This window comes from Purpureocillium lilacinum (genome assembly GCF_023168085.1).
Source record: "Purpureocillium lilacinum CBS 284.36 DNA, scaffold_5, whole genome shotgun sequence".
Classification (NCBI taxonomy): Eukaryota; Fungi; Ascomycota; class Sordariomycetes; order Hypocreales; family Ophiocordycipitaceae; genus Purpureocillium; species Purpureocillium lilacinum.
In genome coordinates this window covers 1,312,040-1,327,663 of record NW_027072115.1, presented here as the reverse complement: position 1 = coordinate 1,327,663, position 15,624 = coordinate 1,312,040, and the positions used below count along the sequence as shown (strand labels likewise).

The following is a 15,624-nucleotide window of genomic DNA, read 5'->3' as shown; positions in this document are numbered from 1 at the left end:
AGACGACGCCTTGTTGAGCGATGTGGTGCGGCAGTTCACGGGCTGGGACGCCTCTTGGCTATTGCGTCCCTTGCAGTCCTCTTCCAACACGTCTCTTTCACCCAATCTGCTCGGCGTCGCCAACCGCAAGCTGTTGCACCGGGCCGCACAAGCAGACAGCGCCCCACGGCCGGCCGGTGCTCCACCACTAGCTCTCAATTAGGACATTATCCGGAGAACCTCTCATCCAGCACCGTGCCACCATGGTCTCACGGTCACGCCCGTACGTACGACTCGAGCTGGCATGAACCAGAACGGGTCTCGAATATGGACACGAGTTGTCTCACGGCAACGGAGCTCCACCCGGAGTCGCAAGCCGGCCGGGACATGAGCGCCCGTTCTGCCCTCGGTGCTTCTTGACCACGCTCGGTGAGGCCCTCGGTGGGGCGGCGAGCTCAAGGTCCAAGCATGCAGGAAGCCGCACCGTCTGAGCACACCTGCGTTCCAACGACACACGACGCTTCAACTCGAGCTCCTGCTGCCACTCTCTGTATAAGTGGTAGTCGCCCAGCATCGATGCTGTGTACTCTGTACTTCCGAGACAGATGATGCTCCTGGCTGCGGCCGCGTCGCCGACCGAGTATATCCGATTATGTAATCCAGCCTCGAGCTCCAAACTGGGGAGCTCCAACGCCCCACGGACCGATTCGGCAGGCCCCCTCAACTCTCAGTGCCTCAACACTCGACAATAGCGATTTCCATCGACAACGCAAGGCGTCGCGGCGAGCACCGGCAACACAGCCCTCGGTCTTGCCATTGACAGGCGCCAATGCTGCCGGCAGCTGCACAGTGTCTCTGCGCCGTGCATGGGGATGACTGAAGCGGCGCATCTCGGGGACATTTTCGCAAGCGAGTAGCCATGTATTGGCCCATCGGCACTCCGCGCGTCTATGCCACAAGCAGCAGCCGAACGCCCGGCTTGAACCTGTTCGTCTCCAACGATGGCCTCCCCCCGAGCCCGCTCAGGTCGGCCACGTCTTCTCCTCCTCCGGCGTCTGACGCCCCGTCGCGGTCCGCTGCCGCCCACGACGACATCGAGATACACCCCCCGCCGACACCCATCACACCCGCCACGCCCGCCGTCCAATCCGTCGAGCACGATGACAATCCCATGAACAGCGCCTTGACGGGGACGGGCGTTTCTGGGGCGGACATGGTGCCGCTCAAGGACCCCGTGCTCGCTCTTCGCGTTGCCCGTGCCGGCCACCTGTTTGCTGTAATCACGGCCACGTCCATCACCGTCTGGCAGACAAAGGTCCCGTCTCTCGTGCCTCCCCAGGCGATTGCCCGCCTCGCTGACTCCCCTTAGCCTGCCGTTGTCCTCGCCGTCGTCGTCCGGTCCGACTCCTCCCTCGCACTGTACGGCAGGAACGTCGACCTCCTCCTCCGACCCGATGCCGCCATCTTGGTTGTTAGAACCGACCAGGGCTACCTCATCACCTACTCGATCGCGACCGACGGCGAGTCGTGCGTGTACAAACCACATTTCCCGAACCACCACCATGTACAGCGCCGAAAACAGAGCCTCATTGGCGGACAAATCGGTCTGCGGCCAGACCAGTTCCTCTGGGGACCCGGGGAAGGATCGGGTGTCCGCGATGTCAGCGTCCGGTTTCGCATGGTCATCAAGGTCGACGCGGGCATCGAAAGCGCTCTGGCGCTAGATGACGAGCTCGTGGTCGCAACGAGGAAACCCGCCGCGGTCCAGTGCATCCGATGGACTCCCGACAGCACCGGAAGCCAGACCCGCACCGAAATCATGAGCCGGATGGGGTGGGTCGAGAAGAAGGTGTCCATCGTTGAGATGACGCACGACCGGCCCATGAACCTGGCGACGTGGATCACCAACGACGGTCGGGCATATGCCGTACAGCGGCAGCAGGCGCGTTCAGATGGCGACAACTCCGACGACACAGAATCCAAGCGCCTCTTCAAAGGCCATTGCTTCCATGTACCGCAGAGCCCAGGCGGGCACGCGGTCAAGGCTGTCATAAACGCGCGGTTCTCTTTGATTGCTGTCGGCTGCGCTGACGGCACCATACAAGTCTACTCGGTCAGAGACTATGCGGGCAACATTGCGCTCTCTCACGCCCAGCAAATGCCCGTCTCGGTGTCCGCGACCGGCGCCTTCACAAGTCTGAGCTACTCCCCCGACGGATACTGCCTCTTTGCCGGCTTTGAGAAGGGATGGGCAGTCTGGAGCATGTTCGGCAAGCTCGGAAGCCACAGCTTCGGCGTAGATGAGTCCATCGCAGACGGGAACGGCGAACAGTGGCTCAAGGGCGTCACAGGTGCGTCGTGGATCGGCGGTGGCTCTGAGATGCTGCTCGTTGGTCCGCCTCACGAGGCTGTCTGGAGCCTCGAAATGGCCAAAAGCGCCGTCACCGGTTGCTACAACGAGGCCAACGTTTTCCGGACCGTCTTGCAGACTCCGACAGCAGTCATGGTATACCGAGGCTATGACCTGCCCGACCTCACAAGCATTTCTGCAGAGCCATTCCTGTGGCACACCGCCAAGGTGCCGCCGACTTATCTCTTGAATCAGTGGCCCATTCGCCAGACCGTCATCTCTCCCGATGGCCGTTACGTTGCAGTCGCCGGCCGCCGGGGACTTGCCCACTACAGCGTCAACAGCGGACGCTGGAAGACGTTCGTCAATGAGGAGATGGAGAACGAATTTCAGGTGAGAGGCGGCATGTGTTGGTACCAGCACATTCTCGTCGCCGCTGTGGAGAGCAACAGGACGTACGAAATTCGGCTCTACTCGCGCGAGACAGCGCTCGACTCTTCGCACGTGCTGTACACGCACCAGATCCCCGCCCCTGTCGTCCTTGTGACCACCTCTGGCGACGATTCCCTGCTCGTGTACACGTACGAGAATCTGCTGTATCATTTCATTTTCACACCTTGGGCAGACTCGGTGCGGCTGGTCCAGGTTGGACAGATTGCTTTCCATGGCATAGTCCGATCACCGGCCAGAGTACGCGGGCTGAGCTGGATCCTGCCCGAGAGCCAGCTGGTGGACGGCGATCCGTCTCAGGATGTGGCCGTGGCATCCGTCATCTTCCTCGTCGACGGGAAGCTGGTGCTACTGACGCCTTCGCTCAACGACGAAGGCCAACTAAAATACGACATGCGCATAATCGCGCAGAATGTAGAGTACCATGCGAGTATGAGAGATCAACCACTACTGAACATGTCAAGACCATCGAAAGGCACGCCCCTCAGCCACCGGCCTGCGGCTTTGCGAGATTCGCTGTGGGTATTCGACGGCTTGGAGGTCAAGGCATGGACCAGCATGAAGGAGGTGCTCGAAGCTGCACCCAGCGACGGTGGCAAAGATTTGCCGATGCCGGTGTCTATACCTGTGGACTTTTATCCGCTGTCGATTTTACTGGAAAAGGGCATCATCTTGGGCGTTGAGTCGGATCTCGTGCAGCGGCGAGACGTGACGTTTTCCTTTTTCCACTTTGCAATCAGGGTAAGTTTCGGTCGATGATGGACTCGGTCGATGCGCTAACGCTGTTCCAGACACATCTCGTGCTCCCCGATATCTTGCGATACTATCTGCGGCAGAACAGGACGGTCGACGCAGCAACGCTGTCGGAGCAGTACCAAGACCTCGAGTATTTCTCTCACGGACTCGAGATCCTTCTCCACCGCGTTCTGGATGAGGAGTCGGAAACATCGCCCAAGCCCGAGGACGCCGTCTTGCCACGAGTGTTGTCCCTGCTGTCATCATCTGGAGACTACCTTGATGTCGTACTGCAGTGCACACGCAAGACCGAAGTCTCGCAATGGAAGACGTTGTTCGCCTACCTACCGCCCCCGCAGGAGCTCTTTGAGGAGTCGCTGCAGCGTGGATCCTTGAAGACGGCGGGCGGTTATCTCATCATTCTACACACTCTCGAGGAGCTGGAGTCGTCGACGGAACAGTCAGTTCGTGTCTTGTCCCGGGCGATTCAGGAGGGAGACTGGGAGCTGTGCAAGGAGCTCGCGCGTTTCTTGGCGGCAATGGACGAGACGGGAGAGGTGCTCAAGGAGGCCATGGACATGGTGAATGTGGTGTTGAGGCGAGACGAAGAGCAGATAGTGAGCCGGTTAGAGATTCCGCCGTCGCGGATGAGGGCGAACGGTCGGAATCGCCGTGGCAGCGGGGACGATGACACCGAGTCGGACGTGCGCTCGGCAAGCGATGCGTCGAGCATCGCGTCGACGGTCAGCCCGCTGAACAGTTCTGGGTTGCTGTGAGGGGACTGGCGGGCCACGACCCGTAACAAAGTGCAGACATTGGCGTTAGACATGTGATGTAAATGGGGTGGCAAAGGCAGCCAAGTGTACCAAATGTAGCGAGCGGGAAGTCTATAGAATTCAGTCGGCCAGCCTGCCGATGCACTGGTTGAGCCTCGTATGTGTGGTCCGGTGTTAGTTGTGCCCGACCAGTCTGCCCAAAGGGGAAGCGGAAGCGCTGGCGGCTGGCGCACAGCACTGATTGATCCAGTTGACGCTGGCAGCCGCCAGCCAGGCGAGCCGCCCGCTAGTCACGTTATTGCTTCAACCCCACCACCCACCACCACAACCACCGCATCCGCATCCGCATCCGCGCAGGCCCTCCGTCCGAGAGGCATCAAAAAACCACGACAGCCCAAGCATTGCTAACCGCCCACCGCACTCCCGTCATCGGTCCGGGCGCACATCGTCATCGCCTCGCCGTTGGTCATGGTCGCTCGCTGACGAGCCTGGCCCCCCTCCTCCTCTTCTCCTCCCTCCACGGCGCGCCTCCTACGACAGAGCGTTCCCCCTCCACGTCGTCCTCCTCCTCGGTCTCTTCCCCTCGTCCCCCGGCAAGCGACGACGGGTTGCCGACGCCATGATGGACGACTACGTGAGCGAGTCGGATAGCGACTACACGAGCTACTGGCGCGACTGGGTGAGTGGCCAAAAAATCTCCGCACACCGGAACGGGCGGCGGGCGTTGCTGACGGGGCGGGTTGGCAGTTCATATCGGCGCGCGGCAACGAGTACTTTTGCGAAATCGACGAGGACTACATCACGGACCGCTTCAACCTGACGGGCCTCAACACCGAGGTGCAGTACTACCAATATGCGCTGGATCTGGTTACCGACGTGTTCGACCTCGACTGCGACGACGAGATGCGCGAGACGATTGAGAAGTCCGCCCGGCACCTGTACGGCCTGGTGCACGCGCGTTACATTGTGACGACCCGTGGACTGACCAAGATGGTAAGGGAATCTCGTCTCTTGTTTGTCCTGGTTTGTTTGGGTTTTGCTTCCCCTTCCGAGCTCTTGTGGAGGAACGCCCCTCTCTCCGGTCCCCGCCCCCGCCATCTCCCCTCCCATCGGAAGCAGGATACACAAGGGCTGAGGACTAAGAGGGGTTTCACAACGGAAGCAATGGAAAGGGAATTCGGGAACGGAACCCGCGCTGACATCTGGCTTCGCAGCTCGACAAGTACAAAAAGGCCGAGTTCGGCAAGTGCCCGCGTGTCAACTGCCACTCGCACCCCCTCCTGCCCATGGGCCTCTCCGACATCCCCAACGTCAAGCCCGTCAAGCTCTACTGCGCGCGCTGCGAGGACATGTACAACCCCAAGTCGTCGCGGCACGCCTCCATCGACGGCGCCTACTTCGGCACCTCGTTCCACAACATCATCTTCCAGGTCTACCCGGCCCTCATCCCGCCCAAGAGCGCCGAGCGCTACGTGCCTCGCGTCTACGGCTTCAAGGTGCACGCTGCCGCCGCCCTCGTCCGCTGGCAAAACGCCCGCCGCGACGAGATGCGCCGCCGTCTGCGCCGCCTCGAGATCGAGACGGGCTTCCGCGACGAGAGCGGCGCGGAGGACGACGACGACGAGGATGACGTGGACGACGATGTCGACGTCGAGTTTGAGGGTGTCGACGGGGGAGGCGGTGCTGGCGGTGTTGGCGGCGGCGGCGGTCGGGTCGTCGCCGCGCCGCCCGCCGAGGCCCAACAGCTGTGAGCGACGCTCCGACGACGACGAAGTCCCTTCCCGTGTGCACTGCGGGATGACCAAAGAGTGTCCTTGTTTGACGAAGGTGAGGAGATGCGGCGAAGCGAGATAGAAAGAAGGCAGTGGTCCTGACTTATCTTGTTCTTTTCTTTTCTTTCTGTCATATATCTGGTCGAACAATCGGATGCCTTACAAGGGGTGGGCCGGCGTTGGGAATGGAGAAACTAAATAGCAGCGGAAACGTTAAAGCCTTGTCTAATGAAGCAATCGGGCGGTTGCAGCCGAATCGAACATGAACAATACCGATCGATGATCCTTCCCTATGACTACCAGACAGAGTCTACATCTGGAATTGTGCTGCGGGCAGTCAAATCACCGTTGGCAACTGTTACACATCAACCAGAACGTCGTTGCGTAGCTCATACATGGCGCGCCGCCTCTACTAGCCAATACGTACGGGTAGCTATTCAAAGTCGGCCCTCATTTTCCATACCTAGATAGAATGATCCAAGACCCGGTCGGTAAGCAGTAAATACAGTGGCATATATACTCGCGACTCCATGGCACTCGCCCTTACACACCCCGCCCAACCGTCTGTGACGGGTATGGCATGTCGTTCATCTCAACACTCTCATAAGGGCCACCGTGTTGCGCACCCGGCGCGGGCGGCGCTGGCGTTGCACCATACTGATTTGCGCGATAGTTCATGCCGCTCATGGCAGCCGGGCCGTGGGAAGAATACGGGTCGACATCGCCAGACTCGCCCAGGTCGGCGCGGTCTACCCGGCTGTCGAAGTCGTCCTTGGTGCCGACGTAGCCCAGCCGACCTACGCCTGCCCAGAACGCCCTATCGGAGCTGCGAGGGCCCCAGGCCCAGCCAGCACCGGCCATGATCGGCATGTGGTAATATCGGAAACTGTAAATGGCAGTGATGATGCCAATCAGAAAGCCAAAAAGAATGTCAAAGCCGTGGTGGCGGAAATCGAACCAGCGAGACGCCGCGATAAAGATGGCGAGGCAGAAGGGCACGAGGGTGATGGCAAGGAGGTAGACGGGTGGCGCCGCGGCCTGTCGGCGGAGTGACTGGAGCTTGGCGTTGTGTTGCGCGTTGCGGCCTCCGGTGCTCGTCTTGACAGGCGACGAGGGCGCTGAGAAGTTTGGCCCACCGTTTCGTGAGCGAGAGGGCTCGTACGCGCCGCCCTGGGATTGATGTCGGGAGGGGAAGGCAACGTGCATGGAGGCGTCGGTGAAGGAACCCCAGTTGGGGACGACGAACGGGATCGTGACGGAGAATTTGCTGGCGAGGAAGAGCGAGAGATAGATGAGGCCAGCCGCCGAAGCAGCAGAGTGGCCGCTGGGGTAGCTTCGGAAGCCATCGTCAAGCTTGTGCTTGTCGGTTTGCTTGCAAATGTCGCCAGAGTAGAGGAGATTGGCGGTTGGCTGTCCGTTGAAGCCGCCGACTCGATACTTGGGAAGGTTGGCAAGGTCGGGCTGGCAGCGCGAGAGCAGATCGGGTCGCGGCTTGCCACACATGTTCTTGATGCCGGAGATGAAGAAGAAGGCGGAGCCGACGGCCATGAGCAGCCCGAGCCAGCCAACGTGGAGCTCCCATAGCTTGCGCTTCCATATCAGGCTCTGTGGCGTGTTCTTGGGCACGGTACCGCCGGGAATGAGCAGGATGGAGACGATGAAAATGATGACGACGGGCACGAGGGCGCAGAGGATGACGAGGAGCCAGGTCGGGACCGTTTCCTTTTCGGTGAAGGGGAACCTGTATAGGAAAGTTGCTCGTCAGCGCAGTGACATGATGGAGATTCGGCTTGAGGACTCACGAGATGTCGGGGTCGTCAAGAGCAAAGGGTCTCATGTTGGGGGTGATGCGTCCGAGGAAGCCACCGACGATGACAATGACAACCAGAATGATCCAGTCGAGGGCATACGAGGCCAGGAGACGCATTGAGAACTGTCGCCCCAGCGAGGACGACCCTGAATGGGCCATTTTTTGGTACGTGGACATTCGTTACCGCGAAGACGGGATGCGGACAGAGGCGACGGGAGTCGAGGCGCGGGCGACGCGACCCTGAAGTACCTTTCCTGAAGGTTTTCTGGTAGCCGCGACGAAACGAGAGGGTGGTCTGAGGGCAAGGGCGGCTGGCGCGTGATGACGAAGCTCGAGGTGGGCGCGAGTCGGTGCGGACACTAAGGCAAGGTTTCAGGCCGGCGCGGTCCTGTGTGGATGGATCGCCGCGTCGCTGATGGTGGGCGCCGGCGCTTGTGTGTTTCGGGGAAGAGTTCGCGGAGGAGGAGGAGGACCGTGGACGTCGATTTGATCATGAACCAACATTCAAACCCCGGGCAACGGCAGTTGGGCGGCCGGAGCGGGAGGGGGGATCCCCCGACAGTCTTATACGGGCCAGGGCAGGAGACGACATCGGACGGTGTCGAGACACACGGTGTCCCCTGGATAGCCGGCCCAGCAGGTGGAGCGGTGGCTTGTGTCAAGAAAAAAGGGATGCGATCCGCAATGCTTGGCCCGGGGGGGTTGGCGAGGAGGGGGGCGAAGCTGTTTGGATTGCCGCCGAACTGGGGCCTTCATTTGTCAATTTGGGGCTCGCCTCGGTGGGCAGGCGGGCTCTGTGAGGAGGCCGACGGAGGGCGCAGGGCTCGCAACGAGTTGCTGGCGGCATGGTCGAACTCGAAGCGGTAAGGGCAGAGACTTTGACGAGGCGCAGGCACGCACCGCACCGCACCGCAGGCGACTACGGGCGGGCGTATCGCTCGGGAGGGCCCATGGGTCGCTGCTAGGTTGGTACAAAAAGCTGACGGACGGGCGGGCAGGGAGGGGCAGGCGGGCGGACGATCCCTGGGGAGGGCACAAGGACAACCTTGGAATACGCGGGGAGTTGAATGACAACCTTGGAAGCGATGATAGGTAGGCGCCATAGCTACGGCGCAGTACCGGACTGGACTCACTGCTTTGTTTGCAGAGCTGCCTGCATGTCGGTCCTCGCCCGTGCGCAGGCGGGCCACGGGGCGGGCCCTGGCTGCGGCGGACGCTGCAGCTATTTCTCTCACGCGTGACGTGGACATTGTCTCAGAAGCTCGTCGCTCGGGATGGACTTGCCGTCACAGTGTGAGTGAGGCGCGGTGTTGCAGGTGCAGGGCGCAGGCACAGGCGCAATGTTCTTGCTTTTCTGGGCACTTAATTCGGCACACGGCAGTCACAGCCCGCTACACTACCGTCACTGTGGCATTGACGAGGCGCCCGCCCGCATCTGCGCGTGCTGTGTCTTTTCTGTCCTGCGCCCCAGCGAGAGAGAGCGCGCACAGGCGCGCGGCGGCAAGGACCATAAGATGCGCCAGATTCGGAAGCAGATCGTGTGGCCATTGTTGCTCCTTGTCAGCAACTCGCTGCCGCCAATGACGTAGCGGCACCTCTTGGGGGCGGGAGGCGCTCGCTCCCGTCGGTCAATCACCAACCATGCCGTCCTTTCGGTGCCTCAACGCTGCTGTGCTACCAAGCATGGGTTCCGTCTCTGGACATCGCCGGAGGATCAGCTGACGGGGGGGCAACGAAACGGAGGCCAAATGCGGCGCATACATACATAAATCTACATACCTGCCACGGCCGACGTTGAAGAAGCGATTTGTGCGATCCGCCGCGGAGGGCTGAAAGTTTAAGATTCGCGGGAACGCGCATCAGCCAAGAGCGCCCGGATTCCACATCGTCTGACCCGTCGCGCCGCGCCCGTCATCAGGTCAACCTTGGCGGTTCGGTTCGGTTCGTCCACTGCCGTCGTGCGACCGCACGCAACTCTCGCTCACATGAAGTATTCTCGGCATCTTGCCGAAGTAACCTGGCATCCACGGACCAAGAACCATCAAGGCTGTGCCCAAGCTACTACTGCTATCACTTCGCACAATGTACGATGACCTAATGTCCGGTCCTTGGGCCGGTGACAACCTAATAGTCCAACCGAATTACCAACGCGAGAATAGGCGGTCTACCCTGGGGCCGTCGAATTGCCCTGCCATGCCTGCTTGGCGCTGCAAGCTCCTAGCTTTTGCCTCAAATTGGCACGCATGGATCCCGGCGCGTGGAAACCCCCCGGCGACACCGCCAAAATTTAAGCTCACAGCCACCGGGCCCACCCCCTGTCGGCGGCCGCGGGCCTGTCCTGGGGCACCCGACTCGATCCATGGAGCCTGTATTAAGGCATTGAAGCACAATGCATCGCACCTGGGCGGGACGGTCTTTCGGACGGAGCGGACTCGTCCGCCCTTCACTGACGCCATCACATGCGGTCTTCTAATCAGCGCAGCGCATCACCTCCATCGATCCCCTTCGATGGCCCCCGCGATCCCTCAAAGCCCTTCGCAGACACATAAAAATGACGCGGCCTTCGCCACAGCCCCCCGTCATATTATCCCGCCGCCGGCGCTGCGCGCACAGCCGGGCGCGCCGTCACCAAAAGCGTACTCGTTCCGCCGATTCGGGGCGCGTGCGAGGTCGGGCCCGCGGTAGGTCGCTGTGGCAGTGAAGAAACCACGCCCGGTTCACCGTCGTGTCCGCGCTAGCAGACGCAGGTGCCGTGCCCATCGTCAATTTGTCTCGGGCACGGCGGAATATCACGAGCAGCTCTTCGAATGCGATATGTGGCCGGCCAGAGTACGATACCGACCGAGTCCGTGCCTCACTGTTCCATGAATATGGTGAGACGTCGGCACGCGTGTAGCGTCATAAGTTGCGCAATATGTAGTATCCGTTCTCATCACCGCTCCGGCTGTATGTATCTCACATATGGTACAGTGGCACATTGTAGTGTACAGGAAATGCTCCCGCGCCGCCGTTAAGCATCATCGAGGGCTAATGCCTCCGCACAGATCACGCGTGAAATGTCGTGATCGCTTCCTTACTCCTTGGACGACCTCTTATCTCTCCGCTTGCCGTGGTTGCGAGGTCGTGGCGTCACAACCCACTTGTTGACGTTGTGCGTCCGGCGCGTCTTGTAGCCGCTCTTGGTCTGTCCCGCGTGTCAGCTCCGTACAAGATCTTGCTTCACGATACTTGACTTACAGGTCGGCCCCAAGGTGTCACAGGGTGACGGTTACTCTTGGACTTGCCTCGGCCACCACCGTGAGGATGGTCAACTGCATCAAACATTAGTCATGGCCGCAAGGAGAACCAGATTCAAAACCATCGAGAGAGACGTACCTTTGTTCATGGCGACACCACGGACTGTTGGCCGGATGCCCAGCCATCGGCTGCGACCAGCCTTGCCCAGCTGCCTGTAGTGGTGGTGGATGTTGCTGGCGACGCCGATGGTTGCGCACGCATTCTTGCTCACCCGCCGCACCTCGCCACTCTGTAGCCGCACCTCGACGTACTTGCCCGTCATGATCTTGGTGCCATCGTCCTTGGTCTCTTCGTTCTTGTTGACCACGGTTGCCGAGGTTCCGGCGCTGCGGCAGAACACCGCACCGCGCTTCGCCGCAGACCCGACGCAGAAGACCTGCGTGCCCACGGGGATCATGTGCATCGGCAGGCAGTTGCCGCGGAATGCCGTCTTCGCTGCCAAGATACCGGGGTCGATGATGCCGCCCATGCTGTCCAGGAGGTCCTGGGGAATGCCCGATCTGTAGCTGTGCACCACATCGCCGGCCCTCAGCCCCTCGGCCGCGACGATGTAGGACTTGCGGCTGGTCGCTTGCTCCGTGACGAGGGCGATGTGTGCGCTGCGGCCGGGATCGTACTCGATGCGCTCGACGAGATGCGGGCCCGGTCTCCATCGCTCGAAATCAACAGTGCGTATTCTCCGCTTCGCACCTCCGCCACGATGCCGTACTGTGATCCTTCCGTAGACATTGCGTCCACCCTTGGCCTGGCCCTTCTTTGGGATCGTAAGGGGCAGGAAGGGACGTCCTTTCCAGAGATGGTCGTTGATGGGGCGGCGGAGATGTCGCACACCCGGCGTCCGCGGCTTGTACGTCCGCAGAATGACCGATTGCGAGCCTGTGCTTTCGATTGAGTTGGTGCGGCTCTCGCTGCTGTCGGGCGCGGCCCTAGAGCTCCGAGACGAGTATGTGCGCAGGGCAGGCTGGCTGACCGCGAGGAGCTGGAAGCTTCTGCGCACCGCCGCCAAGGAGAGCCGTGGCTGCAACATGCTGAAGGTTGTTGACTGGGCGACAATTGCTGGCGCAAAAGTCTAGCTGATCGATCGAGTCAAAGTGGGCGTCGCTCCTGAAGCCAAGGTTTTATCTGCTCGTCAGCAGGCGGACATTGGGTTGGAGCCGAGCCGACGTAGAAGCCGAGGAGTAGCAGAAAGCTTCCTCGGGCGAAACACCGCTGTCCGGCGCGTGGTGATCCTCAAAGGTCGCCGGCGAGAACCCTGGGTCGTCGTCGTGCTGGCGATGATGTCCCTCGCGCAGCCATTGAAATTTCCACCACGAGAGACGGCCAACACTTTGCCGAGAAATAACCGAGAAGCTAGCGTGGTCGAGCTCGCAGCCACAAGCTCGCAGCCACACGGCGATTAGGTGCAGCCACGCATCAGCCACAGTCGCGCTCCCTCTGCCCGCATCACCTCGCGCCAGCTCTAGCGCGCAACAGGCACCGGCGCGGCGGCCAATGAGACCGCCGTTGCTCCGTGGTTGCCACTGTTGACATTGGCGGGCTCCCGCTGCGGGTACGTACCTTGCGTCGCGAAATGCAGGCAGCTCGCGTTGTGAGTCGCTGCACGCTTCTGGCGAGCTCCCTCCTCCCCACTCGGACGCCCGCCAGCCTCTCGTAGGATTCCGTGCCCGACGACGCCGTTTACTGGGAGCACATCGTTGACGAAATAGTCGAGTATCTTGCAGCACTGGTCGCACTGCAGAGAACCGCGCCGCAGCAGCAAGCTTTGGCCGCTTGTTGTTGTTATTATCGCAGCGGAGGGCCCTCAGCACCGCCGCCACAGCCCTTACGAGCACCCAAAAGAGGCCTTCGCACTCGGACGACAAGCTTTCGCGGCGCCCTCTTGCCGTCGACGGCCGAGTTCAGTTCCTCACAAGCCAGCCCGCTCCTGCAGCAAAGACGCGCATCTGACGTGTGTGTGTCCCTCTTTTGTTCCCACCTCGCCCTGGCCTCTTCTGCCGGGCAACCAACGGTCTCGCGAACCGCGACGCAAGACAAGCCCCAGGCGCAGAGGTACGTACCGCCAGCCGCGACGGGCCCACTACACGCTCCTTCCTTGCAGCTCCGCTCCCCAAGGAGTCAAAACACTTCCTGTCTTCCTCGCAGACCATCCTCATCCCACATAAACACCTTCTGCTCGTCGACGTTGCTTCCCCATACCACCTCTTTCCGCCTAACATCGCGCTCGTCGTTGTGCATTGGGTCGCGAGCAATCTCTTATACCCCGTTTCAATAGCCTTTTCGACGCGGCATACCCGTATCTCTCGTCACAACATTCCAATCGCGCTGTTGTGGACGACTGCCCCATCTGTCTGTCTCTGGACCCAGAGGTAAGTAGGGCAGCGAATTCCTCGTCTTATTCGAATGTCTCAGCGGCACCGACTGCCTTTTCTTAATTCGCGATCCCCGACCTCTTTTTGTCCTTCTTCTCCGTTCATTCTCGACGCGTTCTCGACTGACCCGTCCTGCCACAGCTCGGTCGCTGGCATTACTATATGATCTAGTCACATCCGCTGCTAGACTTCACAATATGCCTGTAAGCCGCGCTTTTCCTGCTCTCCACCTCTCGTCTTGACATCGTCGTCGCTGACTCGCCGGCTCAGGGCCGACCCGCCACACGAGGACGTGTCGTGTCAGACGAGAACGACTCGACGCGTATCTTGACACGCGCCAAGGCGGCTGCCCTCAAGCCCGAAGACGCCAGTATGCCCGTCAAGGGCGCTCTGCAACCGAAGAAGTCGGCCGTGAACGCAAACAATGCCGGAACCCAACGGAGTCGCGCCGCACTCGGCGACGTCAGCAATGTCGGCAAGGCAAACGTGACGGAGGGCAAGAAGGCGGCGAGCGGCAAGGTTGGCTTGGTCTCCAAGGCTGCCCACCCCACTGGCGTCCAGAAGACGCGCCCTGCGAGCCGCGCTGCCCTCACCACCAAGGCCACCAACGCGTCGGAGAACAAGAGAACCGGATCTGGTGCCGGAGCCATCGCTGGACCCAAGCGAAAGGTCGCGTCATCAGCTGTCAGCAGGGACGAGAACAGCGTCGAGCCGGCGGAGCCCGCCCGAAAGAAGGCACACACTACCGCTGAGGGCAAGCGTGTTCGCGCTGAAGCAGTCGAGGCAAAGGCAAAGCCGGCACCGCCCAAGGTTGAGGAGCCCAAAGCCGCACCAGCTTCAGTCGAGAACGACGACGAGGAGCAGCCACTTGACCTGGACCAGGAAGATCTTGATGATCCTCTGATGGTTGCCGAATATGCCAATGAGATTTTCGAGTACCTCCGCGACCTCGAGGTCAAGTCGATCCCCAACCCGCAATACATGTCGCACCAGGACGACCTGGAGTGGAGAACGCGTGGCATCCTCGTCGACTGGCTGATAGAGGTTCACACCCGCTTCCACCTGCTCCCCGAGACACTCTTCCTCGCCGTCAATATCATCGACCGATTTCTGTCCGAAAAGGTTGTCGAGCTGGACAAGCTCCAGCTCGTCGGCATCACGGCCATGTTCATCGCGTCAAAATACGAAGAGGTCCTGTCGCCTCACGTCGAGAACTTCAAGCGCATCACCGACGACGGCTTCAGCGAAGCCGAGATCCTTGAAGCTGAGCGTTTTCTCCTCAGCACCCTCAACTACGACCTGAGCTACCCCAACCCCATGAACTTCCTCCGCCGGGTATCGAAGGCGGACAACTATGACATCCAGTCTCGGACCATTGGCAAGTATCTCATGGAGATTAGCCTCCTCGACCATCGGTTCATGGCCTACCGACCGAGCCACTGTGCGGCCGCTGCCATGTACCTGGCCCGGCTGATGCTGGACCGAGGCGAATGGGTGAGTGGCATATTTTGCGGGCACAGCAATAACCGACTGACACCGACGCTGCAGGACAAGACACTCGCACACTATGCCGGCTATGCCGAGGAAGAGATTGAGCCTGTTGTCGAGCTCATGGTCGACTATCTTGCGCGCCCGGTTGTTCATGAAGCCTTTTTCAAGAAGTACGCCAGCAAGAAGTTCCTCAAAGGTATGTGTCGCGACCGGATCCAAGTCGTGTCTTTGTGCTGACACTTTGCAGCTTCTATTCTCGCCCGGCAGTGGGCCAAGAAGAACGCGGCGCTTTTCGGCATCACGGATACCGAACTGTCGCTGGATCAAATCTCATGATTACGACACCGTCCTAGCAAGGCGTCATGACGCTCGCCTGCAACTCGGTCACGCATGGCTGCCGCATTCGGCTTCATGGACACAACCAGCCGGAGTAGTGCTACGTCACGACCTTGTCCCTGACGATAATACATCAACGGCTGCTGTCCTGCACGCTACCGTCTGCGAAGGGGTAGCATATTTTCTTCTGCCTGACACCCTCGACAACAGTTGAAGGGCAGGGGGCATCGGCGGGCCTCACTCGGAACGGCCCGTCACA

General features: G+C 60.6%; 5 protein-coding genes across 5 annotated transcripts; 3 read left to right on the top strand and 2 right to left on the bottom strand.

The window, feature by feature from the left end:
- Positions 1–898: 898 nt before the first annotated feature.
- PLICBS_006997 (uncharacterized protein) lies at positions 899–4,290 on the top strand (the record flags this gene model as incomplete). The annotated part of the gene is made up of 3 exons (XM_018320388.2): positions 899–1,294; positions 1,349–3,520; positions 3,571–4,290. 3 exons carry the CDS (start codon positions 899–901, stop codon positions 4,288–4,290), a joined length of 3,288 nt encoding a protein of 1,095 aa, XP_018180285.1.
- A 619-nt stretch (positions 4,291–4,909) lies between these two features.
- PLICBS_006996 (casein kinase 2 regulatory subunit) lies at positions 4,910–6,041 on the top strand (the record flags this gene model as incomplete). The annotated part of the gene is made up of 3 exons (XM_065601099.1): positions 4,910–4,969; positions 5,038–5,283; positions 5,505–6,041. The coding sequence occupies 3 exons, from the start codon at positions 4,910–4,912 to the stop codon at positions 6,039–6,041; spliced, it is 843 nt and encodes a 280-aa protein (XP_065457171.1).
- Positions 6,042–6,605: 564 nt separating this feature from the next.
- On the bottom strand, positions 6,606–7,989 carry PLICBS_006995 (uncharacterized protein; the record flags this gene model as incomplete). Its single annotated transcript, XM_018320387.2, has 2 exons — positions 6,606–7,803; positions 7,865–7,989. The coding sequence occupies 2 exons, from the start codon at positions 7,987–7,989 to the stop codon at positions 6,606–6,608; spliced, it is 1,323 nt and encodes a 440-aa protein (XP_018180284.2).
- A 2,956-nt stretch (positions 7,990–10,945) lies between these two features.
- Positions 10,946–12,196, bottom strand: PLICBS_006994 (mitochondrial 54S ribosomal protein uL2m; the record flags this gene model as incomplete). The annotated part of the gene is made up of 3 exons (XM_018320385.2): positions 10,946–11,056; positions 11,110–11,183; positions 11,248–12,196. 3 exons carry the CDS (start codon positions 12,194–12,196, stop codon positions 10,946–10,948), a joined length of 1,134 nt encoding a protein of 377 aa, XP_018180282.1.
- Positions 12,197–13,735: 1,539 nt separating this feature from the next.
- PLICBS_006993 (G2/mitotic-specific cyclin) lies at positions 13,736–15,365 on the top strand (the record flags this gene model as incomplete). Its single annotated transcript, XM_018320384.2, has 4 exons — positions 13,736–13,741; positions 13,809–15,032; positions 15,087–15,225; positions 15,277–15,365. 4 exons carry the CDS (start codon positions 13,736–13,738, stop codon positions 15,363–15,365), a joined length of 1,458 nt encoding a protein of 485 aa, XP_018180281.1.
- Between the last annotated feature and the right edge of the window lie 259 nt (positions 15,366–15,624).